This window comes from Ambystoma mexicanum, chromosome 1p (assembly GCF_040938575.1).
Source record: "Ambystoma mexicanum isolate Mex_15411 chromosome 1p, UKY_AmexF1_1, whole genome shotgun sequence".
NCBI lineage: Eukaryota > Metazoa > Chordata > Amphibia > Caudata > Ambystomatidae > Ambystoma > Ambystoma mexicanum.
Window position 1 is genome coordinate 1,460,608,561 of NC_090921.1, and position 21,995 is coordinate 1,460,630,555.

At 46.3% G+C, this 21,995-nt stretch overlaps 1 protein-coding gene across 2 annotated transcripts in view; it reads right to left on the reverse strand.

Annotated features, from left to right (window-relative positions):
* Positions 1-1,652: 1,652 nt before the first annotated feature.
* The window catches only part of LOC138455450 (deoxyribodipyrimidine photo-lyase-like), a 392,352-nt gene continuing 372,009 nt past the window's right edge, over positions 1,653-21,995 (reverse strand). The window contains exon 8 of one of the 2 annotated variants that reach the window (XM_069607107.1): positions 1,653-2,688. In XM_069607107.1, coding sequence (XP_069463208.1) covers positions 2,150-2,688 — 539 coding nt within the window. In that variant the 3' untranslated portion in view covers positions 1,653-2,149. The remainder of the gene's footprint in view (positions 2,689-21,995) is intronic. The other variant, XM_069607108.1, reaches the window with a different exon arrangement.

Here is a 21,995-nt window from a genome sequence, read left to right on the forward strand (position 1 = left end):
GTGACACAGTTATAGTGCAAACTGTAATTTAACTACCAAATTAATTCTCGGTTGTGTAAATTATACTATACTTCAAATCAATCAAGTGTTGCCCTGGGTTTTTGTATGCCCTGACCTGGTGGCTTGTCCACATTCCTTACCCCAAGGCCGGGGGCACTAGATATCACCCCACAGACCGCTGCAAGCAGAGGGGTACTAGGCAACCTGCAAACTAAGACAGTTGTTAACCATTCCTATGCAACAGAAGATGGGTTACCCCCCTGAGTCCTTACCTTCAACTGTTGACATGCCCCAAATGGCACACCAGGAACCAGGGTGTATTTTACGTGCCTCAGCGGGAGCCCCTTTTCATTTTAAACCATAACAACATTATAACCATAAATCACTACCCATTAATAAACTCCCTTTTTTTCCTACCCTGATACGATTCCCCTCGTAGGGATCTGCTCTACCAGCTAACCCTCCCTGGTCATGGAGGGGCCCCTTAGTGTGCCCTAATGGAACAGACCCTTTCACCCAATCTTGTGCGATCTACCCAGGAAAATGGGGCAATGGATGTGCCCGCTGGATAGCCTGTTTTCCAGGCAGCCTCTTGCAAGCCACCACTTCTACCTTTCATATTACGCGAGGTTATTACCTCCCCCTTTTACCCAACACCCCCACACACTAAACCCCAAAACAACTCCTACATAAATAACTATATAACTAAATCAGTATATGTATTTGCTGCAGTGCGCCCTGCACCCAAATAGCCATTCAGGCACCATATGGCAGGTACATTACCTGTCGTTTTTCCTTCAGGGACATCCTGCCCATGCCTGCCGCTCTGGAGGGGCCGGCTCGCCCCCTGGTGCCTTCATTGTTATGGTGGTGCCCCATGAGCATGTCGGGCACTGCCACTGTCACCATCACTGCGGGCAAGAGATTAGTATTTCAGGGGGCGCAATGTTGCCTGGTCGGACACATTCGCCACCGCTGCCCTGCGTAACCTAGCGCTGTTGTCACTTTCTGGTTGCGCCCCCGTGCCCAAGGGTGGTGCAGCACTCACCACCACTGCACAGGTTGCATCATGCTCTTATTTTCGGCAGCCTAGTGCCCAGGAGCAAGTTGCACTCATCGCCATGCCCCTTTGCCTCATTGAAGCTCATGTCTCAGAGTTCAGGGGCACAAAGGGCAAAAAAAAAAAAAAAACGAAATCTTTTTTTTTAAAGACAAAAAACAAAATCCATGTTTGATGGATTGCAGTTTTCATCATACAGAGGGAATTGTTTGCACTGAACCCTGCCCACAAATCACAAATGCACAAACAGACCCCGTCGGCCATCAAACATGGAGGTTATATTGCTACTACCTATATAGCAGGTTTAGAAAGGACCAAATGAAAGAAGTACTGTTGGGAAAATGCCTTGCTTTCAGCGGTATCCTTTTTAATCATTGTTTCCAAAAACAAAATTGGTAAATTATTTCATGGGTTATGCATTTTACTCACTTTGTCCCTGTATCAATGGATTTAGCCAACACAATTCAGTAGCCCCTGTGAATAAACTATGTACACCCTGGGCAAAGAGAATGTAGGATGTTTTTTTCTCAAACTGAAACCCATAAAATTGGCAAACCCTGATAAAGTGATTAAAAACACTGTTTAGCGTTAATTTGAAGGGCCAAAACTCCATTTATTAAAAAACACAGCCATTTATTTTGTTAATCTGTATCGTGAGCAAGAGTTAGATTTTATAACCATTTATTTTAGAACATCAGACTGGTACCATTGACACCCAATCCGGTAGTAGGTCAAAAAGTCTGCAAATGTCTAGTGGAGCTCAACAATGAAACGTGGAAACTTTTCCTCAATGACCTCATGCCAACACCTCAAATCAAACTTGTCCAGAAAATCCTGGCGTGAGGCCAGAGATCTTCAAACGGTAAATTAACACGCAAGTGCCACAACATGACCGGGAGGATTTCTTTCTTAATCTGCACATTTTTAAATGTTCCTCTTCTGGTGTGATCAACTGAATTTAACTTGGCCATCATTAACAAGGCTGTTTCCCTCTTTTTTCAGCTTGAGGATCTAAGCTTTGACATTACACAAGGGCTAATAAGTTTACTTTTCTCTAGCATTATTCATAAACCCAAACGTTGAACCGATTTAATTAGCAAGATGAAAGAAGGCTGGTGGTACGACTGTGAACGTGTCTTTACTTGGAGTTCTCCTACTCTTGTTTTGAGGCTCTTTGGGTTCTGGAAGACCTTGCATGATTCTGCTAGTTCTTTCTTGTCGCTCATGCCTAAGAGCTCCTTCATTAATTGTGCTCGCAGTGAAGTCCCTTTCATTCATATATGCTATTGTTTCATCTCGTTTGCGGCTGACATACCCCTTCAAGACCGTGTTATAAGGGTTGTCTTTTGAATCTGGGTCCAATGTTTTATACTTAAATTCCTTTCGGGTGATGACGGGTAACAAGAAGTTGCCTTTACGATTCCGGACGACATCCTCCACCCCATCTTTGCGCCCCAATGTAATAGCGAGGAGTTGATCTGGAATGGGAACCATGTCGCAACCCGAAACAGCATCCACATATTCAGAATACTTCTTACGGACGTCAACCACATCTCTCAAGGACTGATCCCGCCGTTCTTCCAAATCTATAATTATTCTATTGGGGTAGTTCTGATCAAAAATCACACCTGGAGGCAAAAAACAGAAGAACATTTTTCATTAATAAAATGTAAAGAATATATGGGAAAACTGAAATGTAAGTGGCAAAGAAAGGCATTATATTTAACAAGTTGAATACTACAAAATGAGCTCTTATCCTGTTTAACTATTCCCAAAAGTATGCTGCATACAATCTTCTGAAAGAGTTGCAAGATCATGATAAACTAGGACAAAAACTGCAATAATTATAAAACAAATCCAAAGTTGATGAACCTTAAACTTCCCCATTCAATATAAAAAAAACACTTAGACGCCAGTGTTGAGAAATGTTTTTTTCTAGTGGTTTAAGACCAACATTAGGGATGAGCTTCTGTAAAATGTTAGAAATAGTAGAAGTTCTCCTGTGAGTTACAAATCTTACTTTAATACTCCCAAATTGAGGTGATAGCTACTCCCACAACATATATTCTGTGTGACTAATCATATTAATAAACACTTTCTACCACGGTTTTGTTGTTCTGTAAAGAACCGTTACTATTACCCAACATAATGTTACTCATTTGATTGACCTTGGAAGGATGTAGGGCGAGGGTGGCCCTGCTGGATTGTACACTTTTGACCAAGTGTCACACAGCTCAACAGTGAATGACCTCTCGATCTGTGATCTTTTCAAAAAAAATATTTTTGGAAAGTCAAATATGCGGTTTTTTTTTTTTAACATTCTCAGCGTGTCCAGATTGCTCAACATGAGAAGACAACAAATGCACAGGTCTTGACAATTCTTTGTACTCCCAATGCAATTAAATACTCTCTCTCTGAGACTATTCCTCTTCCTTGTATTCTGCATTTTCAAGTCCATCAAAAGATTTTTGCACTGGCTCCCAAATTTCTGTGCATCTGTTCAACCTATTCTATATCTTAATATATTGGGCCTCATCACCGTTCGACAGTAGCCATGCCAGTAAAACCGGCAGGCTGCTGCTGAACTTGCAAATTTTTCCGCCGTCTGGCAATGGGGAAATACAGGGCCATTACAACCCTGGGGGACCCTCTATTTCCCCATTGCCAAGCACCGGAATACATTACTCCCCATTCCCTTTGAGCCCGATAGGGCTCAATGGGAATGGGGAGGTCGGATGCACCGGCACCATTTGTTAATGGTGCCGGTGCATCCGAAATCGTCTGCTTGCGGGCAGACCTCGTAGTTTGCCGGTCCGGTAACAATGGTACCGGCAAGGTGACCAGTACCATTTTTACCGGAGCGGCCAACTTATAATAAGGCCCATTGTTCAAGAATCATATTGTTAAATCATCTGCAGTTTCCATTAGTGGGCCTGGTACCTGTTCTCGGAACAGAAAAAGTCCTATCTTGCCACCAAGATGCAATGAATTGAGCAGGAGCAGCATGAACACACAGCTGAGAAAATTTCTGAACATGTTTTGGTAAATATCCACTTCCCCAAAACAGTGTATATGGGCCAATTTTCCAAAGGTTCATATATTTCCCAATATTTCCATACATAATTCTATAACGTTGAACTTTAAGACGCAAATTCTTTTGAAGAAAAGCAGATTAGCAATCTTAGTACATTTCTTGAAGCTTCAAATACGGTTCATCTTTGGGCTTCAGGAACATTGCAATATTAATTCTGCTTAAAGTTGCGGGTCCAACAATAGAGCATTAAGTTGGTCAATGAGCAGGCTCCTTTGCTTTAGTTAACTTGTTCCAGGCCAATCTAGGTTTGTTTGACCCCACACAATAAGGGGTCTACCCTTAGAACAGGAGAAAGGTTTAAAGTTTGCTGTTCCCTCTGATTCACAAAAGAGCATATCCCGGATTCATAAACAGATTTCTGACTTTTCTGTGGATCTATGGCTTAGAGCAAAGTGGAGAGTGAGACACACTTTGCATCAGGAGATGGCACAAATGCAGCCTCTGCTGTTGATGTACTCAATCCTTTGTGATTGGTATGTGTCAAAAGGCGCATCACTTGAAAATAACTACACAGCCAAGCAGGTTTAACTTCAACTGTAACTTTAAAATTAGTTTTGCAAGCCTTACTTTCACGATTAATCCTCCAGGCACCTAGAAAGAAGGCATCAAGTAAGGGGAACAACAAGAGAGCAGCAGAACGTTTGGGAGAAGAGCAAGGTCTTGAGATTACAAGAGAATGTATTTGGGCGTTGCACAGATGCTGACGAGAGAATTCCAAAGGGAAGCACCTCTGACAGTGAATATTCTGCTCCCAAATGAGATTGTTCTGAAGTCGCGAGAACTACGAAAATTATTAATGGACGAACAAAGGAGTCTGTAGGATTTATGGTAGAAAATCAAATTTGTAGGTATTCCTCTGCGTTACCCTCAAGAGCTCTAAGGGGTAGGACCAGAACCTTGAATTTGAAGTTCACTTTGACAGGCAACCAGTGTAGCGACTGGTGAATTGGACAAATGTGTCCTTGATGGTTGACTTTTGTGATTAGTCTTGCTGCCGAATTCTAAAAGATTTGTGTCTTTTTGATTAATATGGAATTTGCACCTTCAAACATGGCACTGCAGTACCCCAGTTTGAGTGTAATGCAGTGGTGTAGTTAGAATTTCACTTCAGGGTAGTTGTGCATCCAATGCATGTGGATCTAGGACAAGGGTTCACATAAACAGACATTTATTCAACTAGTGCTTTGTCTCACGGGTAACTGGCACAACCAGGCTGGCGTTTGAGCTTTTTTTTTATATATCTTTGTAAATGGTTCTACGTGTTTTCATAGACACCTTTTTCAATGTGTGCATTTTGTTTATGCACATTTTGTCATAATGAATTTGACCAGTTTGTTTATAAAAATGGGGATTCCCCCGATTCCTCCGCTCTAGCCCCCAACCCAATCCCTTTCTCCCACATATGGGATACATTAATCACCGGAATCGTATTTCTGATGCTTGTATCCGCTTAGATTCACATTCTGTGCATAGGGCGACACCTAGTGAAAGCTGCAGAGTATTACAGTTGATGTTTTCAAAATTCGAAAATGGGCGTCGACACAGGGCGTGCCAGTAATACTATCCCTAGTGTGACGTCCACTGTACCCATGGTCCCTCACGCGTCGAGGTCCCTCAGATTGTGATTTTTCTGACATGAGGTAGCATGAAGTGTAGCATGAGTACAGATGTATCCAAGCAGATAAGAATCAGACAAGCTCATAAGCATCCATGCGCCTTCTCTCAGAGGGGAGGAAGGGTGGGAGCATGTGAATCTAAGCAGGTACAAGCATCAGAAATATGATTACAGTGAGTAATGTATCCCTTCTGAGGCTTGTGGAATCTGCTTAGATCACATGCTTTGCATAGATTAGTGAGCAGTGGTAGGCGAAGGTGGTGGGCTGTGAGAAGGTTCATGGGCGAACAGATGTCTTAGAACCGCTTGTCCCACCTGTGTATCTGTCTTGGAATGTGTGTCAATGCAGTAGTGCTGAGTGAAAGTGTGCACTGAGCTCCATGTAGCTGCTTCGCAAATGCTGTCTAAGGGGACATTTGCAATAAATGCCAAAGTAGCTCATGTGCTCCTGTGGAGTGAGCTCTTGGCGTGAAAGGCAGTGTTTTGTTTGACAGGGAAAAGCACAGTTGTATGTATCCGACTATCCATCTGGAGATGGCATTCTTGGAAATGCGATCTCCTTCTCTGCCTGGTGCTACAGAGACAAACATTTGGTTTGTTTTTCTAAGCGGCCTGGTCTTGTTTACGTAGTAAAGGACCGCCCTCCGCACATCTAGTGTGTGGAGTTTTACCTCAGCTGAGCTAGTTGGATACTGGAAGAAAGCCGGAAGCTCAATGGACTGGTTCAGATGAAACTTTGATATGAATTTAGAAGAGAACCTAGGATGAGTATGTAAAACCAGTTTGTCTTTGTGTATGTGTTACGCTCACCTGGTATCCACGGGGACGCCACCCAGCCCTGGTTGGATGATTTGCACTCTCAAACTCTCTCCCAGTCCCTTGGTAAGGCCTCTGGTTAAATATGGGTCTGCAATATAGGAGAGCTGGATTCAATACCAGATTGTCTTTATATTTTCCCACCTCCTTTGGCCTCAACTCCTTCCTCCCCCCTTGGGCCTTCTCCTCACCTTAATATTGTAAAAGGTGGATTCTCTGTCCTGCTCCTCGTGGCAGGGGCACGTAGATGTGGTGGGCGAGAAGCGACCAAGTTACTTCACTGGTGCAAGCCCCCCTGTGGGAATCCAGGCCTGCTGCGACTCTGTAGGTTTTCTGCTTTACAGTCTTTATATGCAGTTCTTATGTTCCTCTTAGTTCGAATAATAATGTCTTGCTTCTTTCCTTTTAGGTATGGAAAGGTATTTTGGTGTTGTCATGCAGTTTGAAGATGAGCATGGGCCAGTAGGCGAAAGCGCGGTGTGCACGATGCTGTCTGGTGGGTAATGCGCAATGCGCAGCCCTGTTTCACCTTTTATATTGCTAACCTGTGTCTTTTCTCTCCTTGCAGGTCGCGATTTTCCTCGCCGAGCGCCGTAATGTTCCAGCGATGATACTGACCAGGAGATGACTACCCAGGTAAGAATTGTGTGGCTTTCTTCGATCGGGAGAAAACATGAGTAAACGCTTACTAATATTGTCTTTCTTTCATCTCTTTCCAGGTTATGGTATTCCAGGATGCATGCGGTGCCGAATGATGGAGTTCGTACCTTCAGGTGAGTGGAATTGAAGTCGGCGATGGATTGAAGACGGGATACTGTTCCAGGTAAGTTTCGTAGTGTTCTTTCTCTCTCTGCAGGTCCTTGGTTTCAGGTAAACTGGCATCAAAGAACTGGACACAGTGAGTGTTACGCTGCCCACAGCAGAATAACAGGAAGCATATTCTGCTGTTTGGGTGCGGTTTAAATAGTCTCAGGTAAAGTAGTCCAGGTAAAATAGTCCCAGGCCTGCCACACCCAAAGTAGTCCCGGCAAAGTAGTCCCAGGCCTGCCACACCCAAAAGTCTAGACCGCATAGCTCAGTTCCTTGTAACTGAGTTATGCGTGTGCCTCCATGTTGGCTGAACCCCCCCCAATTAAATAGTCCCCAGTAAATAGTCCCATTCTTTTTTTTTTAAACATTTATTTTATAATGAGAGCAGGTTAGCATTCAGACCGTCCACTAAAGAAAGAATTTGACAAGGTATTGAGGCATGTACAGTATTGGCACATATATACAGAGTAGCAAGAAAAAAACATCAAACATCCCACATCATGGCGAAGGGAGAGGCGTAGCATCCTCGTCCGGTATCTGGGAACACAAATAAATCGTTTACCAAACATAAGTCTTAAGAAATTGGCTCTGGATGGTGCAGTTGTAGACTTCCATGATTTAAGGATACGGCACTTGGCGACAACACATGAAATATTAAATAAACGCCTCGTAGCTTCTTTCACCTTACCAATGTCACCAAGCAAGTACTTTAAGGGGGACAGGGTCGCCGGAATCGACGTTATGTCTTCGAGGTGTTCTGCACCTCCCGCCAGAATTCCATAATCAAAGGGCATGACCAGTACATGTGGTAGGGGCTAGCGTTTGGTGCATTTCACTTGGGGCAGGCTCCCGTGCAACTCTCAACAAATTTGGCCAGTCTGGCGGGGGCATAGTGGAGCTGATTCAGAACTTTAAACTGGATCAACCGTAGCCCTGCGTTCATAGAGACAGATCTGGTTAGTTGACAGAAGCGTGACCACCGTATTTCATCAATCTGAGTGCCCGTATCCCGCTCCCAGGTCTCTCATCGTATTATGTGACGGGGAGTGGGTTTGAACTAGTGAGTATACCAACGTGACCCCTTTATTGTGACTATTAGGGGATACTATTGCCCTAATACATTCATGTACCTGGGGTTCCAATGGGAAAGATGGCCATCTAGCCGCAAAAGCAGTTTTCATACGATGATATTGAAAGCGTTTAAGTGGGCCTCCTCCCACCATCCCGGTGAAGTCAGTGAGTTCACAGAATGTGCCATTTGGGAACATGTCCCTTAGTGTGAATAACTTGTTAGGATCCCAGGATTGTTGAATGGCTTTATCAAATATTGGGGATATACTCGAGAAGTTCCACAGGGGGACCTTCGGGTCATAGGGGGTCTCAAGGCCTAATCTGTTATATATCTTGGCCCAGGCGCGTATTGTTGTATATAGCGGGTCAAACGGGCATGTGTCTCCATAGACAGGGTTAAGAAGAAGTGATCTGATGTCATTGGGGCGATCAGCATGTTTCTCCATGGGGATGTGGGGAGATGTGTCATCAGGGTCAAACCAGTGTTTAACAAATTGAGCCTGTGCAGCCAGATAATATAGTTCAAAATCTGGCGCAGCAATGCCACCCCGTGAGAATGGTTCCACCATCTTATCCCACCCCAATCTGGCCGTCTTCCCATTCCAAACGAAATTAGAGGCGAGCGACTTGAGTTTCATGAAAAAGGACTTGCCGGGCCATATCGGAATGTTGTTAAAATAATATAAGAGTTTGGGTAAGACTACCATTTTGAGAATAGCCACTCTACCATACAAGGACAAGGGAAGGCTAGCCCACGTTTGGAACTTGGTTGTCAAACTCAGTAACAGTTCACCATGGTTCTGTGTATATAACAATTGTTTGTCCCTGGCCACCATAATACCCAAGTAACGTACTTGAGTCGGGGTGGGCCTAAGCCCAGCAATTGCAGCGATGTTACCCGTACAATCCGTAAGGGAAATATTTCGGACATGGGAACATTGATTCTGTACCCTGAATATTCCGAGAACTCATGTATGTCCGACATTATGTGCTGTACGTTCTCTACTGGGTCGCGGACATATAGCAGGGTATCGTCAGCATATAGTGAAATTATCTGGGGGGGGGGGGCGCTCATCCTAAGCCCTCTATGTGAGTGGTTCTGGCGTATATGTTCCGCCATCGGCTCGATAGTAAGTGCGAAAAGTATAGGTGAAAAGGGACAGCCCTGCCTGGTACCTCTGTAGAGCCTAAACGAGGTGGACAAAGTGGCGTTGGTCAGAACCTTAGCAGTCGGGTGAGTATATAGTAGCTGTACGCATTTGATGAAGTATCGGCCAAAACCAAATCGTTCAAGCACCAGGAAGAGATAAGACCAGGACACGGAATCAAAGGCCTTCTCGGCATCAAGGGCCACCACGGCAGCCTTTGTTGTGGGATCAATGTGTGCCATAACATTAAACAAGCGCCTCAGGTTGAGAGCTGTAGATCTAGTTGGTATAAAGCCCGCCTGGTCTGGGTAAACAAGGATCGACATGTACGGCAGGAGCCTGGTGGCTAACACCTTGGGGAAAATGTTCGCATCGGTATTAATCAAGGAGAGCGGTCTATACGAACCCATGTCATGTGCAGGTCTACGGGGTTTCAGGAGGACAGTAATAATAGCTTTGCGCATCGATTCTGGAAGGTTCCCTTGATCCATCGCCTCCTCCCACACCTTTAACAGTAGGGGGGCTAGTTCAGTCCTAAATTCCTTATATAGTTCCGCGCTAAGTCCATCCGAGCCGGGGGCGCGGCTCCCTGACAGAGATTTAATGGCCTCTACGATTTCTTCAATAGTGATGGGCTGATCCAGTATGTTACGGGTCTCAGTGGTCAGTGTAGGGAGGTCTAGGCTATCCAAATACCGGAACGTGGCTTCTTTACTTTTGATGTCATGATTGGAATAAAGGGAGGAATAAAACTCAGCGAAGGTGGAATTAATGTCCCGCTCCTTATTAACCAAAGCCCCAGTGGGTGTCAAAATACCAGGGATTGGGCTCCGATGTCTATCTATTTTAAGCATGGTGGCTAAGAATTTCCCGGCCTTATTACTCTCCCCAGATCTACGGGCCTTGGCAGGCGCAGCCATGTAGAAGACTTCCCTGCTGGCTAACGCGTTGAATTCCTTCAACGCGACATGCATTTGCGATAGTGTTGCCTTGTCCTGTGTGGCGCTATATTCAGTTTGTAACAGGCCTATTTTAGTTTCGACTGCGCCCAGCTCCCGTCTTACAGCTTTAAGCATACCCGTGGACTTGCCCATGATAGTACCCCGGATCCAGACCTTGAATGCCTCCCAGAGAGTAGCACAAGTGGTTACCGATCCCTCATTTACTTCAATAAATTCTGTGATCTCAGTATGGAGGGCTTCGCAAATATTAGTGTCCCTGAGTATGGCGGGGGGCATTCTCCACCGTCTAACTGGAGGGGGGCATCACCCAGCTGAATGCCAAGTGTTACTGGTGAGTGGTCAGAGAGGGTGCGGGGTGTATTTCACAACTGGTGACCATGCCGGCCCGGGGTGAGCTAATGAACCAGTAATCGATACGTGAATGGGAATCATGGACAGAAGAGTAAAAGGTGAATTTCCTCTCAGTAGGGTGCAGTGTGCGCCAAGCGTCTACCACATCCATCTGTTCCACCAACTGCCGCACAACCAATGCGGCTCTGGAGGGGGCCCTGGGGGCAGTAGAGGACCGATCAAGGGACTGGTTCAAAATAGTATTGAGATCGCCGCCCCAGATTATCAGTGCCTCCCCTGACGTAGTTAGCATATCAAGTATCGTACAATAGAACTGTGGATCGTCCACATTTGGCCCATATGTATTAACAAGTATTAATTGGTATCCCGCCAACTCCCCCCAGACTAGTGCATATCTGCCAAGCGGATCTATTTTACTGGAGTGGTATTTAAAGCACAGCTTGGGGTGTATGACGGTTAACACTCCCCTAGACTGTGTTGAGTATTCCGTGTAGTATATCTGGGGGCCACATCTTGGCAGGAATGCAGAATTGACATTACCCAGTGCGTGCGTCTCTTGAATGAAAAGAATATGAGGATCGTGGCGTGTAACATTTGCTGCCACCCTCCTCGCCTTCACCGGGTTGTTAAGCCCGCGAATATTCCAGGAGAGTAGCTTGACTTCTAAGCCCCTATCAGCCTGTGCCATACCCGCATGTTGCAAAAATCATCTGTCCATAGCCTCGCCCCTGTCGCAAGTGATGCGGCCATTCTGCCATGCAACCGCTCTCTGATTTTAACAATCGAACTCCTTTAAACAGAAACTCCCAAAACCATCCCGAACTGACACCAGGAACCCACAACATCTGCCCCAACTTTGTCCCACCCACATCAACTGCGGAATATTGACCCACTCAATAACCGTGGTCGAGCTTGTTTTGGCATTGACCAAACTTCCGGCCGAAGCCAACCTTGTATTAGAATGAAACCCCTTCAGGTGGTCCAAATTTCCACACCAAGAACACCCATTTCCAACCCCTCTTACCTGCCCCACCCTCATCATCACCCCCAACTTGACGATGTACCCAAAAACAATCGTGGAACATTCCCGGGGTAGCCATGTTGCCTCACATGGCCGCCTGATTGGCTCCAATCTCCAATAGTCACATGGAATGGAGCCGCCCTGCTTGTAGGACCCATAAGGCTGCAGTGGATACTACATAAGGATACAGACCAATCCGGTCACCGGAGATCCCTAGTGCTCGGGTCTTGGTCTATTGTTCTGTGCCGCCTGCCCCCCCTCGGTGGGAGAGGTATGGAAGTCTCTATATACTGTGTGGCCTCAGTCGGGGATTCGAAAAAATGCGCCCTATCCGCATGTTGGATCCTCATCTTTTCTGGGAACATCAGAGCATATGGAATCTGGCGGACTCTAAGGAGTCTCTTGACTGGTTCATATGATCGCCTGCTCGCCTGGACCCCGGCAGAAAAGTCTGGATATATATGTATTCGGCATTCCTCGTGTTGAAGCGTACCAGCCTCCCTGGCCAGCCGCAGGATTGTGTCCCTATCTCTATAGTTAAGCAGCCGTGCAATTATTGTGCGAGGGGGAGCACCTGGTTTGGGGGCCGGGACAAGAGTACGGTGGGCTCTCTCCACCAAGAAATGTTCGGAGAATGACTGAGGACCGAATAGTGTTTTAAGCAGTTGTTCAAGTTGTTTCTCCATTTGGCCTTTCCCAAATGACTCCGCCACGCTGACCACACAGATGTTATTACGTCTTGATCTAGATTCAAGATCCTCGCATTTATGTTGCATTTTAGTCATGGCTTCCTTAAGCTGAGCGATGTCACGACCATGTTGTGAGATAACGTCTTCGTTACTACTAATTCTATTTTCTGCATCAGTGACAGGTATGCTCTCTTTTTCAACTCTTGCCTTCAGGGAGCCAATGGTAGACACTCTATCGTCCAGTTTCATGTTCACTGCTCGGAATCCATTTTCCACAAGCATGGTCAGCTTGTCCTCCCGTCCTTCAATGTCTGCAGGTGGGGTTTCATTAGCGTCAGCGTGCACCTCAGTTATGGCGTCCGGCTCCTGGCTGCCGGTAAATGCATCCATAGGACCCTTCCTCTTGTTACTTGGCGTCTAGCCTCCCTTCCCAGCCCTGTGCAGCTCGCCCATGGTGCCAGCCCCGGCCCGTTGTTTGTGGATATTCAGCAAAGCCACCTGGATCAGGACGACAGAGTTTGCAGCTGGGGCAGCAGGGGTCCTCTGCCTCACCCCCCTTACTGCCAAGACGTCTGTAGATTTTCCGGCAGGGACCCCAGTACCAGGGCACCAAGGCCCAATGTTAGGCACTAGCGATGGATATTTTCTCCCACGTAGTTAGGTGTCAAAACTCAGGGCGTGCCACATTTTACGCCAAAGAGGGCCTATATAGATGACTGGGTGTCCACCAGCGCGTGGGATCGGCCAGGCCACCAGCACAGGGCTTCATGCGCTAGGGCGACCGTGCCTGAAGTCGCCAAAGGTAGTGTAATCTCCTGCGTATGTGCACCCACGACAAAAAGATAGTTCTGGATGGGGACCGGGAGGCAAGGACTTCGCAGCAGACTACACGGATGTAGGGCGTGCAATGTAATATCAGGAGCAATGTTGCCCGTTATGAGGACGTTTCCGTCAGTCCCCCCTCACTGGCACAGGGGTCCCTCACCTCCCGCTGCTTCACGAAGCCGTGGGCTTTGGCCTCCATATATTTATGTAATGTCTTAGCGGGCGTGGGCCCGCACGTAACACAGAGACCGGCTTCCCGTCCACCGGGAGTGTCGGATCACTCGGGGCCAATTCCTCCACGCCCCACGTGCCGGCTCCCTGCCACGGGCAGCCACGTAACAGGATGTCACCGCCGTGTCTAGTGGCGTCTCTGCCACAAATTCCGGGGTGTGGGGCCACAGAAGAGTAGCAGGTATCGTACCTGAGGGGGGCACAACGTCTCGTCTTCACGGCCGAACAGCTCTCAGTCCGCAGCTGCACAGCGTGGGCGCGAGTCAGGCGCGGGCCGCTGACAATGGCCCCGCCCCCACTCGGCCTCCTCCTCGCCAGAGTCCACGGCTCCGCGTTGCCTCTGCCTGGAACTCCGAGCCGGATCGCGCTCCCAACACCAGTCGGGCCAAATTCAGAGCGGCGTAACTTCGGCGCCAGAGACCGATTTCCACCAGGATTTGGAGATGTTGGGGACCAGACCTCGGCTCGTCTACACAGCCATTTGTGGGTGCTTAGGTGGCTCCAAAACAGATGTTTTCTGGACGGATCTTGTACTGGAGCAGGAGCTCAGGATTCAGGCGGCCATCTTCGTCGTGCGCAACAGCGCCCCCCGTAAATAGTCCCATTCTAAAGTTGGTCTTCATGATGGTTATGAGCCTGGCGCCATAGGCGCCAGGACTGACTCCAAGAGAGTCTTGGATGAGGTTTTAAGGCCTTTGACCTGGCCCTAACTGGAAGGCTGACTTGCCAGTGAGGGCCAGGGATAAGGGTCATGACAGTATGACAAAGAAAGGATCAGATGTGCCTTTGTAGGATCAGCATCGGGAGCCTCCAGGGAAACAGTGGAAGCCTGATTAACACCCGTACCGACCTGGAGAGAAGAAACAGTTATGCGGGTTGCTTAGGAGCTGCATGAGGTACAGGGAGGCACAGGGCTTAGCAAGTGAACCACAAAAGTGGGTCAGGGGCCCTGAAGGAAGCTTGAGAGAGTTGTCTATTTGGCAACGGTGACCCAAGGGAAGACAGCGTCACTGTGCAAGTTGAGGACCCACATCTGCAACAGAGGGTCTGGGACCCCTATGGAAGTCCGAGAGAGTAATCCATTTGGCAGAGAGTGAACCAAGGGATGATAACACCACTGTGCGAGCTGAGGACCCACACCTCAACAACAGGGCATGGGACCCTAAGGAGAGCTCGAGAAAGTGGTCTACTTGGCAGCAGAGTAAGCCAAGGGAAGAGAGTGTGCCACTGTGCGAGTCGAGGACCTGCACCTGCAAAAGAGGGTCTTGTACCCCGAAGGAAGCCGTCCACTTAGCAGGAGAGTGAACCAAGGGGAGATAACGGCACAGTGTGAGTCAAGAACCCAGACCTCAACAAGAGGGTCTGGGACCCTGAGCAAAGCTCGAGAGAGTTGTCAACGTGGCAGGAGAGTGAACCAAGGGGAGATAAAGCCATTTGATCTGTGGGCATGGGTTCCTGTTTTAATAATCCATCAAGTATTGCATCAGTGTCTATACTAGAACTCAAGACAAAATTGCTGGCACACTGGATCCACAGTGCAACAATATCTTCCACTCTCACAGTTTGACGGTATGGCTCCATTATCTTGCTTTTGTTACAAACCCCTACCACAGGTCCTTATTGACTCGTGCTGGATTCAATGAAATGTGTGTAACAAGTAGGTGGGCGTCTGGGCCCGCCACTAGTTCAACTTATTTTTGTGGCGACGTTGAAACCTTGGCTCAATTGGTGATTTTGTTGCCCCCTCTATAAAGACTTATGGAAATTGTATTTGTATGATTTACTGAAGGGCTCTGGGGAGACCTGTCTTTTTACATGTATTGCTCTTAAGAGATGTAACCAGCGCATTTAAGTTTGCGTGTTTATTACAACATGCCTGGAAAAGAAGAGCCTGCATAATGGATTAAATACAGGATAGTGTCATGTGAACATTTGAATGTGCTTTTGGATACTTCTAAATGTGTTATTGGTGTATATATTGTTCTCAGGTATATGATTTGATGATGTTTATATATTTTTGTAATGTTTTTATGTGTTTTTCTATGGACTATGTATATCCAAAATAAACAATTTAATCACTCAAAAAGGGGGGCATTGCATCCATTGATGGTTGCAAAATGAGAAGTTCTTTGGGAGAGGAGCTAATTGGTCGACTGCCTCCATTGTTTCAAATTTATATCTCAAGTCTTTAGATCATGCCTCTCTAAAAGTGGTGCAAAGGCTTGAGAAAGCATACCATTTATGCCTCTGTGTTTTGCTTTTCAGACACATGTAATGACCTCACAATTACTCACACTATTACACAGACTAAAAGTTATTGCACTCGGAAAGGCAATGATATGCACTTAGACCATTAGTTAGAAAATAATTGTCTCTTTACAGGCCCTTTATTCACATTTCACAAACACATATCTTGGGAATGACTGCAACTGGGTACACAAGAATACATCAACAAGGACGAACATAACAAGTATACATCACTGTTAAGGCAGTTGTAGGACAAAGCTTCATCTCAGCCACAGCAACACTCCCCAGTCCCAAAGCAGGTATGCAGAGAGATCACGCATCAACGGGGTCTGGAGCGGAACGTCCTCCATCTCAGCGAGGCTTCAACACGCGGGGTTCTAATTCTCTGTCTCCTCATTGGCTCCTCTTAAGGGGGACTAATCCCCGCCCCTCATAGGTTGCAGAGTGCCCCCGGCCGAAGGACAGACAGCAGGCATGGGAGTCAAGAGTTGAAAAATCCAGACAGTGCAAAAACCCAGCTCATCTCCGCGCTCTCATTCCCAGCACCCCTTATCAATGCATCTGCACATCTGACTCCCCTCTCGGGTCGTCCTTGAGTGAACAATACGCAAACTATCCTACACAGTGAACTCATCTACTTTGTGCTAAAATATTGCAACTGCTGCAGATGTCATGTCTGTCTCCCAACTAAGCTCGAAAAAACAGACTTTCATTGCTGTTTGGGAGTGAATGTCCAAAATGGCCGCGCACCGGCGCCATGTTCTTTAGCTCATTTTCGCACACGTGCTACACTCGGTCTTGCCTTAAAATTAGGATTTTCCTAGCTCTGTGATGGACAAATGTATATTTCAATAAATACATGGAAAACGGTATTATGCATTTGTCTCAGCTTGAACCCAATCAAAATTGTATTGTTTGGGGCTAATTCTTTGCAGGTGGATTGCAGTATTAATTTGCCTTGCAAAGTTAACATTAATGGCTGTTCTGTCTTGTGCTACTGAGTTGGATGTACTTTGTTACATTAGTTTGTGTTCCTTCCTTAGCAGTTTGGCCAGTGCCATCACTTGAGGGTAAAAACGCGGACTGGTTTTGGTCTTCCGGATCATCTGCTACAGCTTTATTTTGGACTGTTGAAGCTCCGGCAGTGTTGGATGTCTTCATCAGTCTTTGGAGCAGAGATGTTTAGGACACATCTGTGATGATATGTTTCAGAAGGTTTGTTTTTGAATAATCGCTCTCTTGAGATGCTATCTCTAGTCACTGACAGGAGTGCAGCATCAAAGAGAAATGCATAAACCAGCCATGTTCTTCTCTTTAATAATACTTTGATTTTCCAGTCCCCCAGCTGGGACTCAATTAATTTGCACTAGCCTACTCCCCGCATTTACTCCTTCAATATTGACACTTAGTGCTTGGCTGCCACCAATCAACACTGGAAGAGATGTATAGCTTTATTTGCCACATATATCAGTGAGTGTGGAACCAATACCATTGCAGATGAATCGGGGCGCAGTACATATACAAGATTTTAACTGACATTGTAGATAAATATTCCTGGGCATGTTTTCTAGACCGATATTGTGTAACTTGCGTGTTCTCCATGCACTTTCGCGATCTCAATGTCACTGGGCCTAGTAAGATCATTGTTTTTGATCTCTCTTGTTCCCTTCCCTTACCTCGTCACGTTCTGAAACACTTGTGTATGAGCGCAATACAAATAAAATATCAATATCAAGATCCATTTCCCTCTTAGCTTTAGTGCAATACATTCATCTTAAAACACAAGTGAAGCTGTCCATGTGGTGAAAGTACTCATTCACACTCATGCAGAACAGTGTGCATCATCTTGCACTCGCCTAGCAATCCATTTTGTAGGGGCAGGGTGGTTTGCTTAAGAACGGCATTAAGAAAGCAAAGACAGCCGTTATGATGCCGAGGCTGAGGTATTTACAGTAAAACAATAGGAAAACGAGCAGCCTTGCATTATGACAACTCCCCACTTGCCCTATGAAGGTCTGGAGGGGGAATGATAGTGTATGTGAAAAGCAACGACCACCAAAGTAAAAGCGATTGAAATGATGGGGAGGAAGACCTCTGTGGATAAGCAAGAGGACAGGCCAGGGGAAATCCCACACCCAAAAAACAGAAGAGACCAAAGATTTGTCAAACACCTGTTTTATTTAACAATAACGATATAAAACAGCGACAGCACGAACATTAGGCAAATCTCCATGGCTCTCCTTAGCTCCACAATTACCACTTCATTATAATGGGTTATGACATCATAAGTGATGTGTTACAGTACAAAAACCTACAGTGGGAAGGGATTGGTTAAGGGAATCAACAATATACACATTAGGTAGGGATTAGTCTGCTTATTGGCCAGGCACTATCTACTAACTCCACCTGGGATCACCTGCTAAGTTGCTAAAGGTAAAGGTAGGTCATCTCTACAGTGCGCCATTGGCCGATGCAACAGTGTGTTGGGCAAAGTGGACGGGAGGTAATAATTGTTCAGTGGTGGCTTTCCCAGCCTTGGCGTCTTGTACCAGCACATGAGCATGCTAGTGGGGTGGTGAGAACGGGTTAGGATGAATTTAGCCAAGTAGAAAAGTCCTGCCACCAGCTTTTCAACTCGGTAATTTCACGCAGATCCGTGAGAACGACACTGAGGTCCTGCATGTCCCAATAAAGTTACCATCTGTGATTCCCTAGGCCACAAGCCAGGACATTCAGCTTTAAACATTGCACTGCCTTGTATCTTTTGTCCTGAGAACTGTATGGAAACGAAGGTGTCTGTCTGTTTCTGAGTCTAATGAATAGGCATTATCCTCCAACTGTAGGTCACGTGTGTAGAGACCACATTTTGGATTATTCTGCTCAGATTTTAGTACTATTTACTGCAGTGTAATGTCCTCTGTCCTCTAGAGACTTATTTGAACTACCTTTCCTGTCAATAAAAAGCCTGAGTTGGTGGGAATCTGACATTCATCATTACTTGTTTCTTTACTAATCTAAGAAGGCTGTGACTCACATCTGGGAACTGTTATTGTCTACACTGTTGTGTTCCGATTCAGTCCTTTATTCCTTGTGTAGCCTTGGCAAGCATGTGCTGTTTGTTGTCTGGGCTGTTTGGCTTGGGCATTCTGCTAACTCAGCAAGCCAGGTCCCCCTGCAACCTCGAAGCTTCTCCACTGTCTTCCATTCACTCATATGTGGCTCTGCCGTCTGTCTTGGTTTTCATGGTCACTTATTTTAGTCGCGTTGTGCATAAGCAAGTATTATGTGTATTCTTATGCATCTTGCGTTTCATCATATAGAGAGAATATATGTTTTCTAAACTAATGGATGCAAGCACGCTCTTCATGTCTAAATGCACTTTGACCTATTGTTCGTGTATCTTCATGGTGAATGCGTATGTGCTTCGTGTCTAGTGCATCTATGTGTGTCAATTGTGAGCCGTGACTTCATTTTGATCACAACTCGTTCATGTACTCGATAGCCTACATGTTTAGTGTTTCTTTGGCCCCTGTAGGGTAGGGTCGGTAGGTTTGTCTCAATGAGTACCATCTCTCCACCTGCGATACAGTGGTGGGGATGAGTCAGACCACCAGTGATGTGCACCTGCCATTTCTGTAGCATCAGGACGGGGAGGGGCTGACTAAAGGAATGACACATTGGCTTACTCACGTCTATCCTGCCTTACCATCCCTCTTAGCCCTCTCGCTCTGCCCTCCCCTACATCCTACCACTACAGGAGTTCTGTCTTGATACACTATTGCTCTCCCATCACTGTGCTGTCGCAAATGCTTGGTTTTGACTGTGTGGACTCTTGACTCTTGTATCATGCTGTGCCATTTTCATCCTTAATCCGGTCTTGCATTTGCTGTTCCCTGCAACATTATGTGTTATCACTGACTTTGCAACTGCATTACTCTCCCCACTTGCCTCTCCACTCTTTCTCACTGCTCACTCTGTTTTCTCCTCTCCTCCCGCGCTTCCCTTTCCCCTCTCCCCCTTTCCCTTCTTTACACTATGCACTTACTCTATCAGAATTGTCCTCAGACATAGTATGATAGCTACATTGTTTATCTCCCACCCACCCTCTCGTTTCTCTTCCTCCCCCTTCCTCTCCAGCACTATCTGAAATGTCATCAGGCCTAGTACGACAGTCGCTTGTTTTGTTCCTCTCCTTCCTTCTCCTCCCCCTCACCCACTTCTCTTGTAATCCTCTGGCTCTATCAGAAATGTCATCAGGCCTAGAGCGTTAAATGCCTGTCTGTTCCCTTTCCCTTCCCACCCACCTCCTACCTCCCTCATCTGCATCTTAGCTCTTGCACTATCTCAAATGTCGCCAGGCTGAGTACGATAGTACATTTCACATTCTTATTTTTTCAAGGCCTTGTAAGCATGTTCACTGTTTGTATTTGTCCTGTGTTCCCTCCCTTGCCTTGCAGCACTTTGAAACACATGGCATATAGGTGCTATACAAATGAACTATCATATCATATCTTCATTCCCTCCTCTGATAGAGTCCTTGACAGATTTCTCTGAGGCCCCATCCCCTCTGCCGGGTGTCTTGAGGATCCATATCTTCGCCAACCACCTCAGGTTGTCATGAGACTTCACATGTTCTTCCCCACTCCAGTCATATAGCAGCACTCCTTGTCTGGTTTGCACTATACCAAACATCCCACATAATTGCGGGCATCCCGGGCATAAAAGAATGTTGTACCTGGAGGAACGAGGGGGCTTGGTTTCAAGTATGAATGCAGCACTTAAGAAGTGTGCGTTTTCTCACCTATCTTAGTGTCTACATCTACTAATATTTTAATTCCTACTGGCTTCGGGCAGTCTTCTTGCACTGCGCGATTACTACTCTAATGACACAAAACCCAACACTAGTGCAGCTATTACCACTTTCAGGCCGTTGGCCATTCAGGAGGGAATCCAGGAGAATATATACACGAGCGAATCATCATTTTACCCCACTGAGTTTGTTTCTTCCTCCATTTTAGCATACAGGTCCCACAGCAGATGTATTGTCTCTGAGAGGGTCCTATTTTCTTCATCATGGGCAACAGGACGGCCGATCTTTGTGCAGACGCCGTTCTCCATGGCTGTGATGAGGACAAGGCCATACCTGTTTTGAAGAGTCATGAGCCTCAAGGCTCTGAGCTCCTCCTTTATTGTGTTAAACCCTTTAACTTGAGTTGATCATCTGCAACAGCTCCCAATGGGTAATCTGCAACCACTTGGCATTCACATTTGCTTGTATCCCAGGGACAACCGAAGCAAAGAACATTTCTGTTCTAATGAACAGCCTGAACTCTTGTGGAATTGCATCGAGTGCCGCCTCCATCTTGCTGGAAATGTAATTTTCTTGCTTTACTCGTCTAAGCCTCATGGACCTCTTCTTTCTCTGATGAGTATCCATTTTGGGGAACCCATCTATCTGTATGTCCTTCTGGGGACTTACGAAGGCTGGTGTGTTCAGTAGCACCAGGAAACATATTCCTCCCAAATTCAGAGGCACTGCATGTAAGCTTTAGCACCGCAGGCCCAATAGTGATCCATAAGCACTGCTGTGCTGACCTACATACCGGGTATCTTCGATATGCGTTTGCACCCTGCATTTGCTCCAACCGACCATTATTCTGGAAACATAGTAATGCATTCTTGAGGAGTATTATGGGTAAGTGGCCTGCCTCATTTTCTACCCAGGTGAGCCTCTTTGCATATTCTTGCGTATTCTGCCCATTCCTTGAGGCACTTGTCATTCTGTTTCTGTACCACTTCCACCTGCACAGTCAGTTGTGTTTTGCAATCCATCAGCCCGTCAACCCATTAAACTCCTGTAAACACCTGTCCATATACTAGTAGTTGAGGCCTTTCCCGACATCCAGGCATTCCCCCTGTCTCCCTTTTGCCATTTTGTCCTGCCTCTCCTCCGTTTGGGCCATCTAACGTGTATTGTATCATTTTATCTTGGCTCCAATAGTTTTCCATCATTGTTTGTGTCTTTATGTAGCTATCCTCATAGGAGAAACTTTTT